The sequence below is a fragment of the Amblyraja radiata genome, chromosome 12 (genome assembly GCF_010909765.2).
Source record: "Amblyraja radiata isolate CabotCenter1 chromosome 12, sAmbRad1.1.pri, whole genome shotgun sequence".
Classification (NCBI taxonomy): Eukaryota; Metazoa; Chordata; class Chondrichthyes; order Rajiformes; family Rajidae; genus Amblyraja; species Amblyraja radiata.
In genome coordinates, this window is record NC_045967.1 from 46,263,032 (window position 1) to 46,278,517 (window position 15,486).

The 15,486-nt window shown below is 43.3% G+C and overlaps 1 protein-coding gene across 3 annotated transcripts in view; it reads left to right on the forward strand.

The window, feature by feature from the left end:
- Positions 1 to 15,486, forward strand: part of LOC116979170 (rho GTPase-activating protein 20-like) — an 84,954-nt gene that overhangs the window by 50,884 nt on the left and 18,584 nt on the right. For all 3 annotated transcript variants that reach the window (XM_033030701.1, XM_033030703.1, XM_033030702.1), the window contains 6 exons: positions 2,945 to 3,115; positions 6,152 to 6,301; positions 6,395 to 6,436; positions 10,400 to 10,484; positions 12,262 to 12,339; positions 14,039 to 14,105. In XM_033030701.1, coding sequence (XP_032886592.1) covers positions 2,945 to 3,115; positions 6,152 to 6,301; positions 6,395 to 6,436; positions 10,400 to 10,484; positions 12,262 to 12,339; positions 14,039 to 14,105 — 593 coding nt within the window. The remainder of the gene's footprint in view (positions 1 to 2,944; positions 3,116 to 6,151; positions 6,302 to 6,394; positions 6,437 to 10,399; positions 10,485 to 12,261; positions 12,340 to 14,038; positions 14,106 to 15,486) is intronic.

Sequence of the window (15,486 nt, forward strand, 5' to 3'; positions counted from 1 at the left end):
CTCTCCAATTATGGGCATGTTTTGGCATTATTTTTATTGATCCATTTATGTAGTCAGTGATTTCCACCTACCAGTAATGTTTTAATTTCGCGTTTAGTTTAGCTTAGAGATACAGCGTGGAAACTGGCCCTGTGGCCTGCCGAGTCAGCACCGACCAGTGATCCCCACATACCAACACTATCCTACACACCCCAGGGGCCATTTACATTTATACCAAGCCAATTAACCTACAAACCTGTGTGTCTTTGGAGTGTGGGAGGAAACCGAAGATCCCGGAGAAAACACGCACCCGTGGTCAGGATTGAACCCGGGTCTCTGGCGCTGTGAGGCAGTAGCTCTACCACTGCGCCACCGTGCTTAGAGACCCGGATTTGATCCTGACTACAGGTGCTGCCTGTATGGAGTTTGTACATTCTCTCCGTGACATATGTGGGGTTTCTCCGTGATCTCCGGTTTCCTCCCACACTCCAAAGACGTACAGGTTTATAGGTTAATTGGCTTGGTGTAATTGGAAATTGTTTCTAGTGTGTGTAGGATAGTGTCAGTGTGTGGGGATCGATGGTCGGCGTGGACTCGGTGGGCCGAAGGGCCCATTTTCGCGCTGTATCTCTCAACTAAACTAAACTAAGCTGCCTTCGGCTCATATTGTCCCCTTTGTGATTTCTTTTTCTCCATTAATAACTAAATGTTTATTTTTGGTTGTTCATTGTCTCTTTATATTGTCATGGACTGTCACCAAAGCACACCTATCCATAGTACTCTGTGCGTATGTAGCACTCACTGATGCTGGAGTTTACATTAAACCATCTGCTCTCCACTGAAGTGCAGCAATCCCTGGTCATTGCATCCCATGGAATGTACTGCACTTGCTCAGTCCACTGCATTGTTCCCAGTAGCCAGGCGCAGTGTGGGATTTCAGTCCGCACTCTTCTCTCAGAAATTCTTGACTTTATTTGGCAAATGGCTGCACAAACAATCTCTCCATCCTGAGAACCAACGATGGAAAAATCTAAGCAGCTGCTTTGATATATTGCTCTCTAATTAACTGTTGTCAGTTTGGCCCAGACTGCATGAGCATCGATGGAATTTTCATGCTTCTGATCTGTTTACAGAAGCTAGAATGTATGCAACCTAAAAGCAGGTTCATCCTCTCCCTGTCAGCCACTCGATGCCGCACTGACGCACGGTAAAAGTGCGAGAACCATTATTGGTAATCACAAACTTTTACAAGTTCTGGCACAATGTCCAAATGCTTTCAATTTGAAAACCAAAACTGACTCAAACTCTGCGCTCACAAACTATGCGGCTAAAACAGTAGAGATTATCTTTATATAATTGACAGTGTACCTTGTAAATTGAAGTCGGGTTTTATTGTGCCTCATTAGTTCTTTCTTCGGTTTTGTGCTGTTCTTGCTGTTCCCACTTTTGGTGATGTTGTTAACTCCTGTGATGTTCACGTAATTTTCCAGTACTCTGCTAAATTACCCAAGTACAACTGAGCAAGTAGCTGAAGCTGTAACTGTTTCTAATGGCGGAAGGGTACATGAACGGAGAGGGCTATTTTATGATGATGATTAGCAAACAAAATGGTGGCAACTTGAAGGAGGTGTAAGGATTCCACATGCACTGCTGGATAGTTTAGTTTAGAAATAGAGCGCGGAAACAGGTCCTCCGGCCCACCGAGTCCACGCCGACCATTGATCACCCCATACATCAGCTCTATATTACCCCAGTCTTGCATCCTACACACTAGGGGCTATTTACAGAATCCAATTAACCTACAAAACTGCATGTGTTTGGATGTGGGAGAAAATCAAAGGACCTGGAAAAAAACGCACGTGGTCACCGAGAGAACGTGCAAACTCTGTCTAGACAGCACCCTTAGTCAAGAATGCACCTGGGTCTGGCGCTGTAAGGCAGCAGCTCTACCGCTGCGCCACTGTGAGAGTAGCAATAGCAGCCGTCAAAACAGAATTGCATCTATTTATAAAGTACAAGGACATGAGAGTGGCTCATTAAAGACTGTTCAGTCTAGGTTGCCCTCATGCCCTGGTAACATTGTCGTAAATCTTCTCTGCACTCTGCACCAGTTTAACAACATCTTTCCTGTAGCAGGGTGACCAAAACTGAACACAATACTCCAAATGTGGCTTCACCAATGTCTTGTACAAAAATACTATCAAAGAATTTCCATTTTACTTTTCTTGAAAGAATATCCCTATGCCCTTCTTAACAAATACCAATCAGCTCCTATTTAGAGGGCTCAGGGACAATTTGAATAAGCTACATAAAAAATTTCCATTGTAGGTTTTAACTTTGTAGAACATTCAATAATACACTACCCTTACTTTCTTAATTTCATTTGTGGTATTACTCAATGAAGATTAATCTGATCAGTTTCACAGGATATATCGGTTCTTCCCCTTTCGTGGGAAAGTACTTACAGACTACATGGTTCCTGTCTCCAGAATCATGATAAAAATCAAGAAACACACACGTACAGGCATCCTCCCTGTTTTGCAACATTCTTTAGATTTCCTCTTAAGTGAAATCCTGGGTAAGGTGGGACACTTTAAAGGGTTAATCAGTAATTATAAATAAATTACATTTCAAACAAACCTTCCATATGATAAGGCACCTTATGAAGTGAGATTATGTACTCTATAATATAAAATGGTAAGATACGATGTACAAAGGTAAAAATCTTAAAAATCTATTACTTAGGATCAATACAATGACATGATAAGATGATAAGATGTATGAGTAGAATTAGGCCATTCGGCCCATCGAGTTTGCCATTTGAGCATGGCTAATCTATTTTTCCCTCTCAACCCCATTGTCCCACTGTTTTCCCATAGCCTTTGACGCCCTGACTAATCAATAATCATTGTCTAATCAATATCAATGCTCTCCCAGGCCATCTTAACAGTTTGTTTCTCTGCAGAGATGGGCCGCTTTCCCCCACGTCTCCTGACAGTAAGGCTCTGGTCCGGGCCTTCAGCAGTCCCACCACGGCCTTCATCATGGATGAACAGGTCCAGCTCACGACAGGACTGCAGACACAGGAACGGCACCTCTTCCTCTTCAGTGATGTCCTGGTGATTACTAAATTAAAGTAAGGATTTCATACGCGTCGCTTTTAAGTGATGGTTCCTTAGATTCTACTCCCTTGCACAACAAAGGAATGAATATTATGCACACTTTTGTTGTAATTTCACCATGTATCTTGTTTAATTTGTGTAACCTTATATTTATAATTAATCATCTACATACCTACATATCTTAAGGTAAGATCCTGTATTGAGTCCTGGCTGTAAAATACAATGATGAGTTTAAAAATGTAACAACAATTTTTATTTCCTTCCAAACCATATAACCATATAACCATATAACAATTACAGCACGGAAACAGGCCATCTCGGCCCTACAAGTCCGCGCCGAACAATTTTTTTTTTCCCTTAGTCCCACCTGCCTGCACTCATACCATAACCCTCCATTCCCTTCTCATCCATATGCCTATCCAATTTATTCTTAAATGATACCAACGAACCTGCCGCCACCACTTCCACTGGAAGCTCATTCCACACCGCTACCACTCTTCCTTCCTTTTAAACTATCACATTGTAACTTAAGTGATAAAATAAACAATGGGAATACCCAAAATATTAAAACTATGCAGGTGGGTTGGCTGGCGTGGCAAGTTGGGCCAAAGGGCCTGTTTCCACACTGTAAGACTCTATGACTATGACTCTGTAGCGTATCTTTAAGACACCAGCAAGCACTCACCAGCTAGTTCACCAAAGCAAAATAATACCTGGGATATTATTCGCACTGAAGGATACTGGATTCCCTTGGTCTCCACTCAAATGGCAGGTAGAACTGTTGCCCACACCGGGCCAAAGACCCTTGTTCGATCATAACCTCGGGCGCTGTCTGTGTGGACTTTGTACCTTCTCCCTTGGACCCCGTGGATTTCAACTTGTTTCCTCCCATATCCAAAGACATGCGGGGAGGTAGGTTAATTGGCCTGTAAATTATTCCCAGTGTGCAGGGTGTGGATGCCAAAGTGGGCTAACATAGATCCAGTGTGAACGGGTGATCGATGGTTGGCATGGACCCTGTGGGCCGAAGGGCCTGTATCCATGCACTATCTTTCAATTCCAATCAATACGTCAACAAAACAGAAAGTGATGGAGGAACTCAACAGGTCAGGCAGTGTCTGTGGAGAAATGGATTGCCTCTCCATTTGCAGTTTCTCCAATGCTGTTTCAGGTCAGGGCTCTTCCTCAGATGAAGATGGCTGGGAGAAGAAAGTCCTGACCTAAAACATCACTAGTGCTAATGCTACCCAACCGATGTTTTGTTCTAGAGACCAACATCACCAGTTCAGACACAAAAAGCTGGAGTAACTCAGTGGGTCAGGCAGCATCTCTGGAGAGAAGCAATGCCCGTTCCTTGTGACTCTTATGTAGTTCTCTATTTCAATGGTTTCCAACCCTTCAATTGTGACAGAGTTTTGATTAGCAAAGATTAAAATAAACTGATCATAAAGCTATTTAATAACGGTAATTTTAACTTTACCTTTTACTTGGCTGGGCAACTGATTTACTTACCAATATCTTTTTTGAGTAGACAAAAAAATGGCAATGTTTAAATGAGGTTACCATGGAAAAAAAAGGAACACCACTCACGTGCTTCCTTCTCTCTAGCATATTGAATTATTTCAAAAGCAAAACAATTGAATATTTATTTTCTCAATACTCTCACTAGGAGCCCTGTTGTGCCTGACAATTGTAACTCATAATGTTGTTTTAGAGATATATCGTGGACCGTGTCCGCACCAACCAGTCATCACCCGTGCACTAGTTCTATGTCCTACACTCTAGGGGGCAATTTACAGAAGCTAATTACAAACCTGAACGTCTTTGGAATGTTGGAGGAAACTGGTGCACCCAGAGAAAACCCACACGGTCACAGGGAGAACGTACAAACTCTATACAGACAGCACCCGTTGTCAAGATCAAACCTGGGTCTCTGGTGCTGTAAGGCAGCAACTGTACTACTGCGCCACTGTGACGCCCTCCAAATATAATGTTGTGAGTTGAATCAGAGAATGTAGTTCTGCTCTGAACCCAAGCACACTTACAGGTTAGGCTGCCTACTTCTCCTACTGTACAAATTGTGCTGGAGGACTGAAGTTTGGTCTCTCTAGTTTAAGACTACCAAGAATAATAGAATACAGATACATTGTGTTCGGGTGGCTGGGAAACAGATTGCCTCCAAGTTGTTTCCACCCCAAAGCACTCCATGGAAGCTGGCAGGTCTCCTTACAATTCCCAAGTCACAACTCTTCATGTATGAGTTTCCACACCATCTTTCATTTGTTATTCAAAGGAGTAATAGCCCTGTCCCACGGTGCGAGATCATTCCAAGAGTTCTCCCGAGTTTGCCCTGATTCGAACTCGGAGATTTACGGTAATGGCCACTCGTTGGTACTCGGGGATCTCGTGGAGATTTAACAACATGTTGAAAAATCTTCACGAGTCTTCCCGTGCTTACCTGCTGTTAGCGAGTCTTCCCGAGTACCTGCCGTTAGCGTAACGAGCCGCTAAGTGTCGTCCCCGAGCTCCGACGTACCCGCTACGTTCATTCTCCGTGCTTACCACGAGTTTGATTTTTTTTTTAACTTGGAAGAGCTCTTGGAATGAACTCGTACCGTGGGACAGGGCTATAAGGTTCATAGCCAAATGCAAAGCTCATCTGACCTTCAGACATATACGTTCCATGAGACATCACTGGAGATTCAGCACAATGTTATCCCCTTACCATAAATCTATACACTGTAAATAGCTCGATTGTAATAATGTATTGTCTTTCCGCTGACTGAATAGCACTCAACAAAAGTTTTTCATTGTACTTCGGTACACGTGATAATTAACTAAAACTGAACTGAACTGAACTGAGGAAGGAACTGCAGATGCTGGTTTAAACCGAAGAGTCTGAAGAAGGGTCTCGACCCAAAACGTCACCCATTCCTTTTCTCCAGAGACGCTGCCTGTCCCGCTGAGTTACTCCAGCTTTTTGCATCTATGAACTGAACTGAACTGAACCAGCTCTGAACTTCCTCTTCTGTTTCTTTAATATCGTGCAGGTCATCGACAAACCTGAAGCTGAAGAAGCAGGTCAGATTGTGTGAGATGTGGACAGCCTTCTGCAATGATGAAGTGTGTGAGAGGAAAACAAGTCCAGAAAATTCCTTTGTTATTGGATGGCCCACAACTAACTGCGTGATCACCTTTAGGTATAAGATCAAATTGCCTTGATCTGTCTAAGTTGTTTGGGAAAGATGCCACTTGACAAAAACTGAACTCGTCTTTTTCTAAATTCCTTGCAGTTCATCAGAAGTAAGAGAGAAGTGGCTTTCAGCTCTGCAATGGTAAGGAATTAAACATCATTATTTGTCAATAGGATATTTAATGCTTTATATAGGGCGGTGTATTTATGGCAAAAAACATCTTAAAATGGGCAACTGTATTTCTAATATTAATTTCAGTTGAAGTGGGTAAACAGTATTCCTTCTTGAAATGGGTGTAGTTTCAATAGTGTTGGCTGCTTGCCATGACTACATTCTTCATACTAGGTATAGTCAGTCTACTGTCTGAGAGCATCATAACCTGACACAGACCTGACCTAACTCGATTTCCGCACGTCTTGAAAGATTCCACGCAAACTTGAAGATCACCATCAGTATTAAGAATAAATTGCTCCTAATATCGCTGCTTCATCGTGTACACAGCATCCCTCCACCTCCACCTCCCACCTCCCACCCTCAACCACAACCCCCATGGACGTTTCTGATGACGGGTTTCTCGTGAGGTTGTTAGTGGGCATATGTTGCCTGACTGCAGCCTTAAAACCCCAAAAAGGAAGGAGCTGGATATATTTTGAGCGTCTGAGGGAGCACGTGTGGGCTGTGTGGTCATAATAATAATAATAATAATAATAATAATAATAATAATAATAATAATAATAATAATAATAATAATAATAATAATAATAATAATAATAATAATAATAATAATGATAATGATAATAATAATAATGATAATAATAATAATAATATATTTTATTGTCATTGCACAAAGATGCAACGAGATTTGGTATGCAGCTTCCATCCGATGTCATAACTTAAACAACTAAACATTTTGATACCCAGAGAAACATGATTTATAAAAAAAACAGTAAAACAGTAAAACAGTATAAAGTGCAAATAGGTCTGTGCCGGGTCGATGTGCGACGTGACCATCCGAGGGAGACAGTTCATGGGGGGAGGGGCACTCAGCAGGGCCGGTTCAGAGCAGCTATAGCTCTGGGAATGAAGCTGTTCCTAAGTCTGGAGGTGCGGGCGTAGAAGGCTGGAAGATAGAAGTAACGTCTGCTGGAAGATAGAAGTTCGAACAGACTATTGCAAGTGTCTTGTAGTAATAAGTTAGATATCATGCACAATTGAGAAAGTACCCTTTGCATCATTTTGTAGAGAAACCTGCTTGGCCAAATGGGTTCAATATGGGTCGAAGGCCTGTTCTAACTAATGGCTCTCTGGAAAATACAGCACTTTTGAAAAACGTTATCCTTTCACATCATTCCTGCCATTGTGGCCAAAGTAATAAACTTTTTCTACGCACTAAGAAACAAATTTTCTTGATACATCTGAGCGCATAAAACTGGCTGTGATGAAAATGATATCTTTGATGTTGTCCTTAAACAAATTGTAGGCCACAATGTCTTTCAATGCTAATGTTATGAAGTGGCTTCACACTGTGGGACAATCTTGCTGCCAGAGATAGCATATTTCTGTTACAGCCATCTGCTAAATTTCCTTGTTGCTACTTAATGCCAGATTAAAACAATCAAACAATGGATTTGTGGATTAAGCACCATTTCTGCAAACTGGAATCATGAGTACCTTTTCCTTGTTGTTAATTTAGTTTAGAGATATAGATGGAAAAAGGCCCTTCAGGCCACCGAGACCATGCTGACCATCAAACATTGGTTCACACTAGTTCTCTGATGCTCCCTATACACCAGGGACAATTTTAGAGGCAAACTAATGTACAACCCTTAATGTTCCCAATGTCCTTTGAGGTTAATTGTCTCTCTCAACAAAATCTGTGCTGGTGAAATACTGAATCCAAACCCCACTCTGGACATAGACACAAAAAACTCAACTGGTCAGGCAGCATCTCTAGAGAAAAATAATAGGTGACGTTTTGGGTCGAGACCTTTCTTCAGACTGAGAGTCAGGGGAGAGGGAAACGAGAGATATGAAAAGGAACATAGACCAAATGAATGCAAAAGCACAAATCAAAGCCAGCTATGATGATCAAGGTGCAGGGGAGCAGGAGGAATCACAGATAGGGAGCAGCAAGAGAGGGTGTTGCAGAACTCTCATCAGAGAGAGGAGGAGAACTTCTTCAAAGTAGGTATACTTTGAGAAGGGTTTGCAGATAAAACGTATGAGGAAGGATTCTGGACAAATTCCTAAAATTTTATTCAAAAAACTGAAATCATCTACACTGATTTTTAAAATATCATCTGCCCATTAATTTGATTGAAATGCACCTGGCAGGTCAGCCATCCATTCCTGCAACTATGTGGCCCTAAATACACCAGTCAGCTCCACTGAAGAAAGAAATCCATCTATACAGTGTGGTTGGTGTGGCTCAGTTCCACAGTCCAATGCTCATCACAAAAACTCATCACAGGTTACTTATTGAAGTTTCATTCATGTCGTGGTGTGTGTAGTTTGCCAGGACTTCAGCCCTTAGCTATCAGCATATAAACACTTCTCATCTCAATCTAACGAAATGCCTGTGCCATCTTACGTAAAAAGTCAAACTGCGCTCAGCTACTTTCAAGAGTAACTCTTAGTAAAGTCTGCAGTGTAAAATTATGGAATAATTTAAAAATCTAATCGAAAAATAGAAAAAAATGATCTGTGGATAACAAAATGGGGATATAAGGAACTGCAGGTGTGGAGTCTTGAGCAAAACATAAAGTGCCTGAGTAATGGGCCTGTCCCACTTAGGCAACTCTTTAGGTGAATGCCAGGGACAAGTTTTAATGGAATTCACCCACGACACCTGGCGACAACCTACGACAGCACCTACATCAACCTACGACAGCAAAAATTGTTACCACTGTTGCCAATAAAATTTCCAACATGTTGAAAAATTTGTGGCAGTTGCCTGTAGTCGCCCAAAAAATCGCCTAAGTGGGACAGGTCCATAACTCATGGGGTAAGGCAGCATCTGTGGAGGGAATGTATAGGTAACATGTTGGGTCGGGTCGGGGCGGATTCTCTTCATTGTTCACATTTAATATTACTTTAAAGTACCATCAGTCCCAGGGCCAGGAGGTCCTTGGCCCAATCACCTTTAGCTGAAAGTGTAGTGATAGTAGAATCAGACTAGGAAATAGCTAGGATCCCCTTTTATCATGGCACCTCAGGACATATGCTCGAAAGCTTGTGCGAACCTATGATAATCTGAGAAAGAATCTTTTCTTATTACATTGTCAACTGGTCTTCTGGTACACACTGTCAAAACTGACACATGAAGCATGGTTATTTGGTTAAGGAGCTAGAACTATGAACTATACTCTTTTGAGAGTTCATAAGTTCATAAATGATAGGAGTAAAATTAGGCATTTGGCCCTCAAGCCTACTCTGCCAATCAATCATGGCTGATCTATCTTTCCCTTTTAACCTCATTTTCCTGCCTTCTCCCCATAACCCCTGACACCCATACTAATCAAGAATCTATCTATCTCTGCCTTAAACATCCCCATTGACTTGGCCTCCACAGCCTTCTGTGGCAATGAATTCCACAGATTCACCACCATCTGACTATAGAAATTCCTCCTCATCTCCTTCCTAAAGGAATGTCCTTTTAGTCTGAGGCAATGACCTCTGGTTCTAGACTCTCCCATTAGTGAAAACATCCTCTCCACATCCACTCTATCCAGGCCTTTCACTATTCAGTAAGTTTCAATGACGTGTCCCTTCATCCTTTTAAACTCCAGCGAGTACAGGCCCAGTGCCTTCAAACGCTCATCATTCCTGGGATCATTCACGTAAACCTTCTTTGGGCCCTCCACAGTGCCAGCATTTCCTACCTCAGATATGGAGCCCAAAATTGCTCACAATGAGAGTTAAGAGGTAAGCTAATTGGAAGAAACAATTGGTTAATATGTAAAATGTGTTATGTACCTGTGTAATGCATTGTTATTGCAGTCCTCCTTAGGTTCAACTAGATCAAAACAGATTGTTCACAGATTTCAACTTGTTCTGAACAGTTTATGAGGAGATATCAATCATGATTGTTTGATTTGTGTATAGGCAAATCAAAGAGATGAAAGAAGACGAACATCCAAAGAAAATATCTATGAAGCTATTGGTGATGACAACACAGAGTGGAGCCTCAGTATGTATTGTCTTTTCTTAATGTGTATTTTTTTATAAAATGCAACCAAATAATAAAAAATAGATTCATTGTTTTAATTGTTTTCCCAATAGTTGACTTTTGCTCAGCAAAGGCTTTAATGATGTTATAGATCATTTAGCTTAGTTTAGTTTAGAGATACAGCACGACAACAGGCATCCACAGCGACCAGTGATCCATGTACACTAGCCAAGGGTGGAAATCCCAGGAGGCGGGTGGGGGGGATCAGCGCAGGATGGAATGTGTCAGTTAGGCGTCGAGTCGATTCAAGTCGGGGAGCACGGCGGCCCAGAGCTGCTCTTACTGTTGTTACTGGGTAGGTCCCTCGAATTGTCAGAGCCCAGACATCACAGGGCTGCTGTGGAGAAGGGTGCAATGGAGGAGAGGGGTGGGGGGCGGGGGGGCGGTGTTTGGCGGTGGCGGCAGTGGTCAGAATGTGTTGGCGGCGCATTATAACGTGTGATCGTTCCTCTCTGCACTCTCTCTCTCTCCCCTCTCTCTTCGCTCTATGCCCTCTCTCTTTGTGTGTCCCCCATGTTTTAAAAGCGATTTCCACCCATGACCAGCACTATCTTACACACTGGGGACAATTTACAATTTTTACCGAAGTCAACTCCAAAGCTTCACTGTCTGAGTGAAGGCGCCATCCCTCAACTCAGCATATAATCCCCCAACACGTTTGCCACCTCCAACGGGATCCCACCACTGGCCACATCTTCCCATCTCCACTCCTTTCCATCTTCCGCAGAGACTGTTCCCTCCACAACTCCCTGGTTAACATATCACGTCCAACAAAACCACCCCCTCCCCAGGTACTTTCCCCTGCAACCGCAGGAGATGCAACATCTGTCCCTTTACCTCCCCCCCCCTCGACTCCGTCCAAGGACCCCGACAGTCTTTTCAGGTGGGGCAGAGGTTCACTTGCACCTCCTCCAATCTCATCCACTGTATCCGCTCTTCCAGGTGTCAACTTCTGTACATCGGCGAGACCAATCGCAGGCTCGGCGATCGTTTCACTGAACACCTTCGCTCAGCCAGCCTTAACCTACCTGATCTCCCGGTTGCTCAGCATTTTATCTCCCCCTCCCATTCCCAATCTGACCTTTCTGTCCTGGGCCTCCTCCATTGTCAGAGTGAGGTCCAGCGCAAATTGGAGGAACAGCACCCCAATTTGCGCTTACACCCCAGCGGTATGAACATTGACTTTTCTAACTTCAAATAGCCCTTGCTTTACCTCTCTCTCCATCCCCTCCCCTTCCCAGTTCTCCCACCAGTCTTACATTCTCCGACTACATTCTATCTCTGTCCCGCCCACTCCCCTGCCATCAGTGTGAAGAAGGGTCTCGACCCAAAACGTCACCCATTCCTTCTCTCCAGAAATGCTGCCTGTCCTGCATTACTCCAGCATTGTGTGTCCATCATCCCCCAACTCAGTCCTGAATGGCTTTATTTTGAGTTTGTGAGCCCTGCTTCCACAGTATAACCAGTGCTGCCCAGAAGTTAGCTATTTTCATTAAATTATGTTAGTTCCATCAGAGGTGACCAGTGTAAGAATGCCCAGTTGGCTCTTTCTTGCAGCTGGATGTAATATACCGTCTGGGGTAGAATAGAAAGATTGTTATCAGATTGGAAGTCCTACATGTGATTTGGGAATTATTGAAATATAAAGTGTTCCATTTCCTAATGTGAACTATTTTAACTTTGAAAAGCAAAAGGTTTGTAAACAACCTTTCATATGAAACTCTTTTTGATTTATTAGGCATTAACACTCAAGGTGGCTAACACAGATACAGCAAGAAAGGTTATTAAAATGGCAGCTCAACAACTCAACGCAAAAGTAAGTATAATGCCTGTACAGTTATGAGCGTATAATATAGACTGAATAATCCAGAGATTACTTAAGTCACGTCTCAATAGACAATAGACAATAGACAATAGGTGCAGGAGTAGGCCATTTGGCCCTTCGAGTCAGCACCGCCATTCAATGTAATCATGGCTGATCATCCCAAATCAGTACCCCATTCCTGCCTACTCCCCATATCCCCTGCGCTATTTTTAAGAACCCTATCTAGCTCTCTCTGGAAAGCATCCAGAGAATCTGCCTCCACCGCCCTCTGAGGCAGAGAATTCCACAGACATTGAAAATTGAAAATTCCAGTCCCATTGAAAATAGTGATGTTCAGTGACTAACCTGGAACTGTGCCCAAATTACGGCTGTTCTATCAAAGGGCCTTTGTAAACATGTAAACTTAAGGAGCCACCTCAATGATTGACATTATTTTGTAAGGATTACATTGCATTTGTAACCAAGTGTGATATTTAATAAATGACGAGTGTGTTTTGTGTTGCCCAATTATTTCATGTGGCATTTGGGCATTTTGGCTCTGTTTGGAGAAGGAATGTGAGGTTTAGATGACATATTATATATTTTTTTAGCAGAGGAAAATCCAACATAGTGGATCTGAATAGCTGTAGGATTTGATAGTCTCAGCTTTAGACGTTAGTCTTTACTGTAGAGATACGGTGCAGAAACAGGCTCTTCGGCCCACCGTCCGGGCCAACCAGTGATCATCCCGTGCACTAGCACTATCCTACACACTGGGGACAATTTACAGCTTTAACAGCAGCAGTTAACCTACAAACCTGTACATCCTTGGAGTGTGGGAGGAAACCGCAGGACCCGGTGGAAACCCATGCTGTTGAAGGAACTTACAAACTCCGTACAGACATCACCTGCAGTCAAGATCAAGCCAGGATCTCTGTAAGGCAGCATCTCTACCACTGTGCCACCGTGTTCACCCTACTGCTACTATCTGACCAATTTTGATTTAAAGATTATTTATATAATGTTTGGGGATTTACTTGCCATTCGAGGCTTGATAATTGTTCAATGTGCTGCTAAGAATTTATTGTGTGCAATGTAGAATATTTTAACCTACACCTTCAGTGAAGGTGTGCATCCTGCCCTGTCCCTCTTGTACAAGCAACTCAGAAGCACCCTGCACTCTGCAACTAAATGGAAATCTACCCTCTAAAATTTCAGCTGCCACCTGGGCAGAGAAAGCATTCGCTCCAACTCTAGCCCTGCCAATGCAAATTATGTCCTCAAGAAGAATGAGTTATCTTTCTTTGAGTTACAATGGACAATAGGTGCAGGAGTAGGCCATCCGGCCCTTCGAGCCAGCACCGCCATTCAATGTGATCATGGCTGTGTGTTTTTGGTGGGCTTTTCCCAAGCAATTTAAGGTCCTACGGAGATGCGAGGAACAGCAGTTGCTGGTTTATAAATAAAAGACACAAAATGCTGGAGTGACTCAACTGGTCAGGCAGCATCTCTGGAGATCATGGATGGGTGACATTCCAGATTGGCCCTTTTCCTGTCCCGACACGTCCCCTATCCATGTTCTCCAGAGATGCTGCCTGAGTTACTGCATCACTTTGTGTCCCTTTAAGCTACTGTTTGCTAATATACGTTCCTATGAACTGGCAGTAATTCATTTGTAATAACTCTTCACTTTCTTTTTGTAAACAAATAGGACAGCGCAAGACATTACCAGCTTTGGGTGCTTTCAGGAAAGGAGGCAGCACCCTACCCACTGATTGGTGAGTCTTGACTTAAATAGCGTTGTCCATAAGTTTCTGAAATGAAAAATGGATCCAAAGAGTTATTTTCTAATGAAGCAGTAGTAATATCTTACTGTTGCTAAGCACTGGTGATGTATCCCACAAGCAGGAAATGCATGGCTAATTACTTGCTCAGATTTAGTTAATTGAGTGATAATTCAGATTTGAATACCTGAAGAACTATACTGATATCCATTGGAATTGTGTCATGGAGTGCATTACACCCATATCCTTGGACATCCCACCATTTCCGCTTGCATCCTTGTTGTCATACCTTTCCCAGTCAACAATGGCCATTGTGAGCTCCATTCTTCCGGAGGTCATCTGTTGCTGACCCCAATTTTTTTTCTGACCTTTTTTTGCCTGCCGTTTATTCCCCCCACCTCCCTCACCCCACCTCTTCTTTCAGTCTGAAGAAGGGGTCTGACACTTTACTCAGAGGGCGGTGAATCTGTGGAATTCTTTGCCACAGAAGGCTGTGGAGGCCAAGTCAGTGGATATATTTAAGCCAGAGATAGATAGATTCTTGATTAGTATGGGTGTCAGAGGTTATGGCGAGAAGGCAGGAGAATGGGGCTAAGGGCCTGTCCCACTTACGTGTCCTTGGCACGCAAATTACGCGACCTCGTGGTCGCGTTGAGGCACACGGGCATCGTATGGCCGCGCGGGGCCGGTCCCACTGAGAAGCGCGGAGGGGTATGTAGTTGTGCACGACATCGGGCGGGGCTCCAAAATTTTTGAAGCGAGCAAAATCTTTCGGGTCAAGACCCTTCTTTTCAGACTGAAGAAGAGTCTCGACACAAAACACCACCCATTCCTTCTCTCCAGAGATGCTGCCGGTCCCGCTGAGTTACTCCAGCTTTGTGTCCATCTTCAAATTATGTCACGCGCTTCAGACGGCTGTGTGTACGCATGAAATCGCGCCCAACCTTTGCGGGACCGTCACGGCACAACACGACCACGAGGTCGTGTAATTTGCGTGCCAAGGTCACGTAAGTGGGACAGGCCCTTTAGGACGGAGAGATAGATCAGCCATGATTGAATGGCGGAGTAGACTTGATGGGCCAAATGGTCGAATTGTGCTCCTATCACTTCTGATCATATGATCCAAAGCATCACCTATTCCTTTTCTCCAGAGAAGCTGCTTGACCCATTGAGTTACTCCAGCATTTTGTGTCTATCTTTAGTATAAACCAGCATCTGCGATTCCTTCTCACTGAGTCTGAAGAAGAGTTCTGACCTGAAACATCACCTATTCCTTTTCTCCAGAGATGCTGCTTGACCCGTTGAGTTACTCCAGCATTTTGTGTCTTTCTCCGGTATAAACCAGCATCTGCAGTTTCTTCCTACACATCGTTGG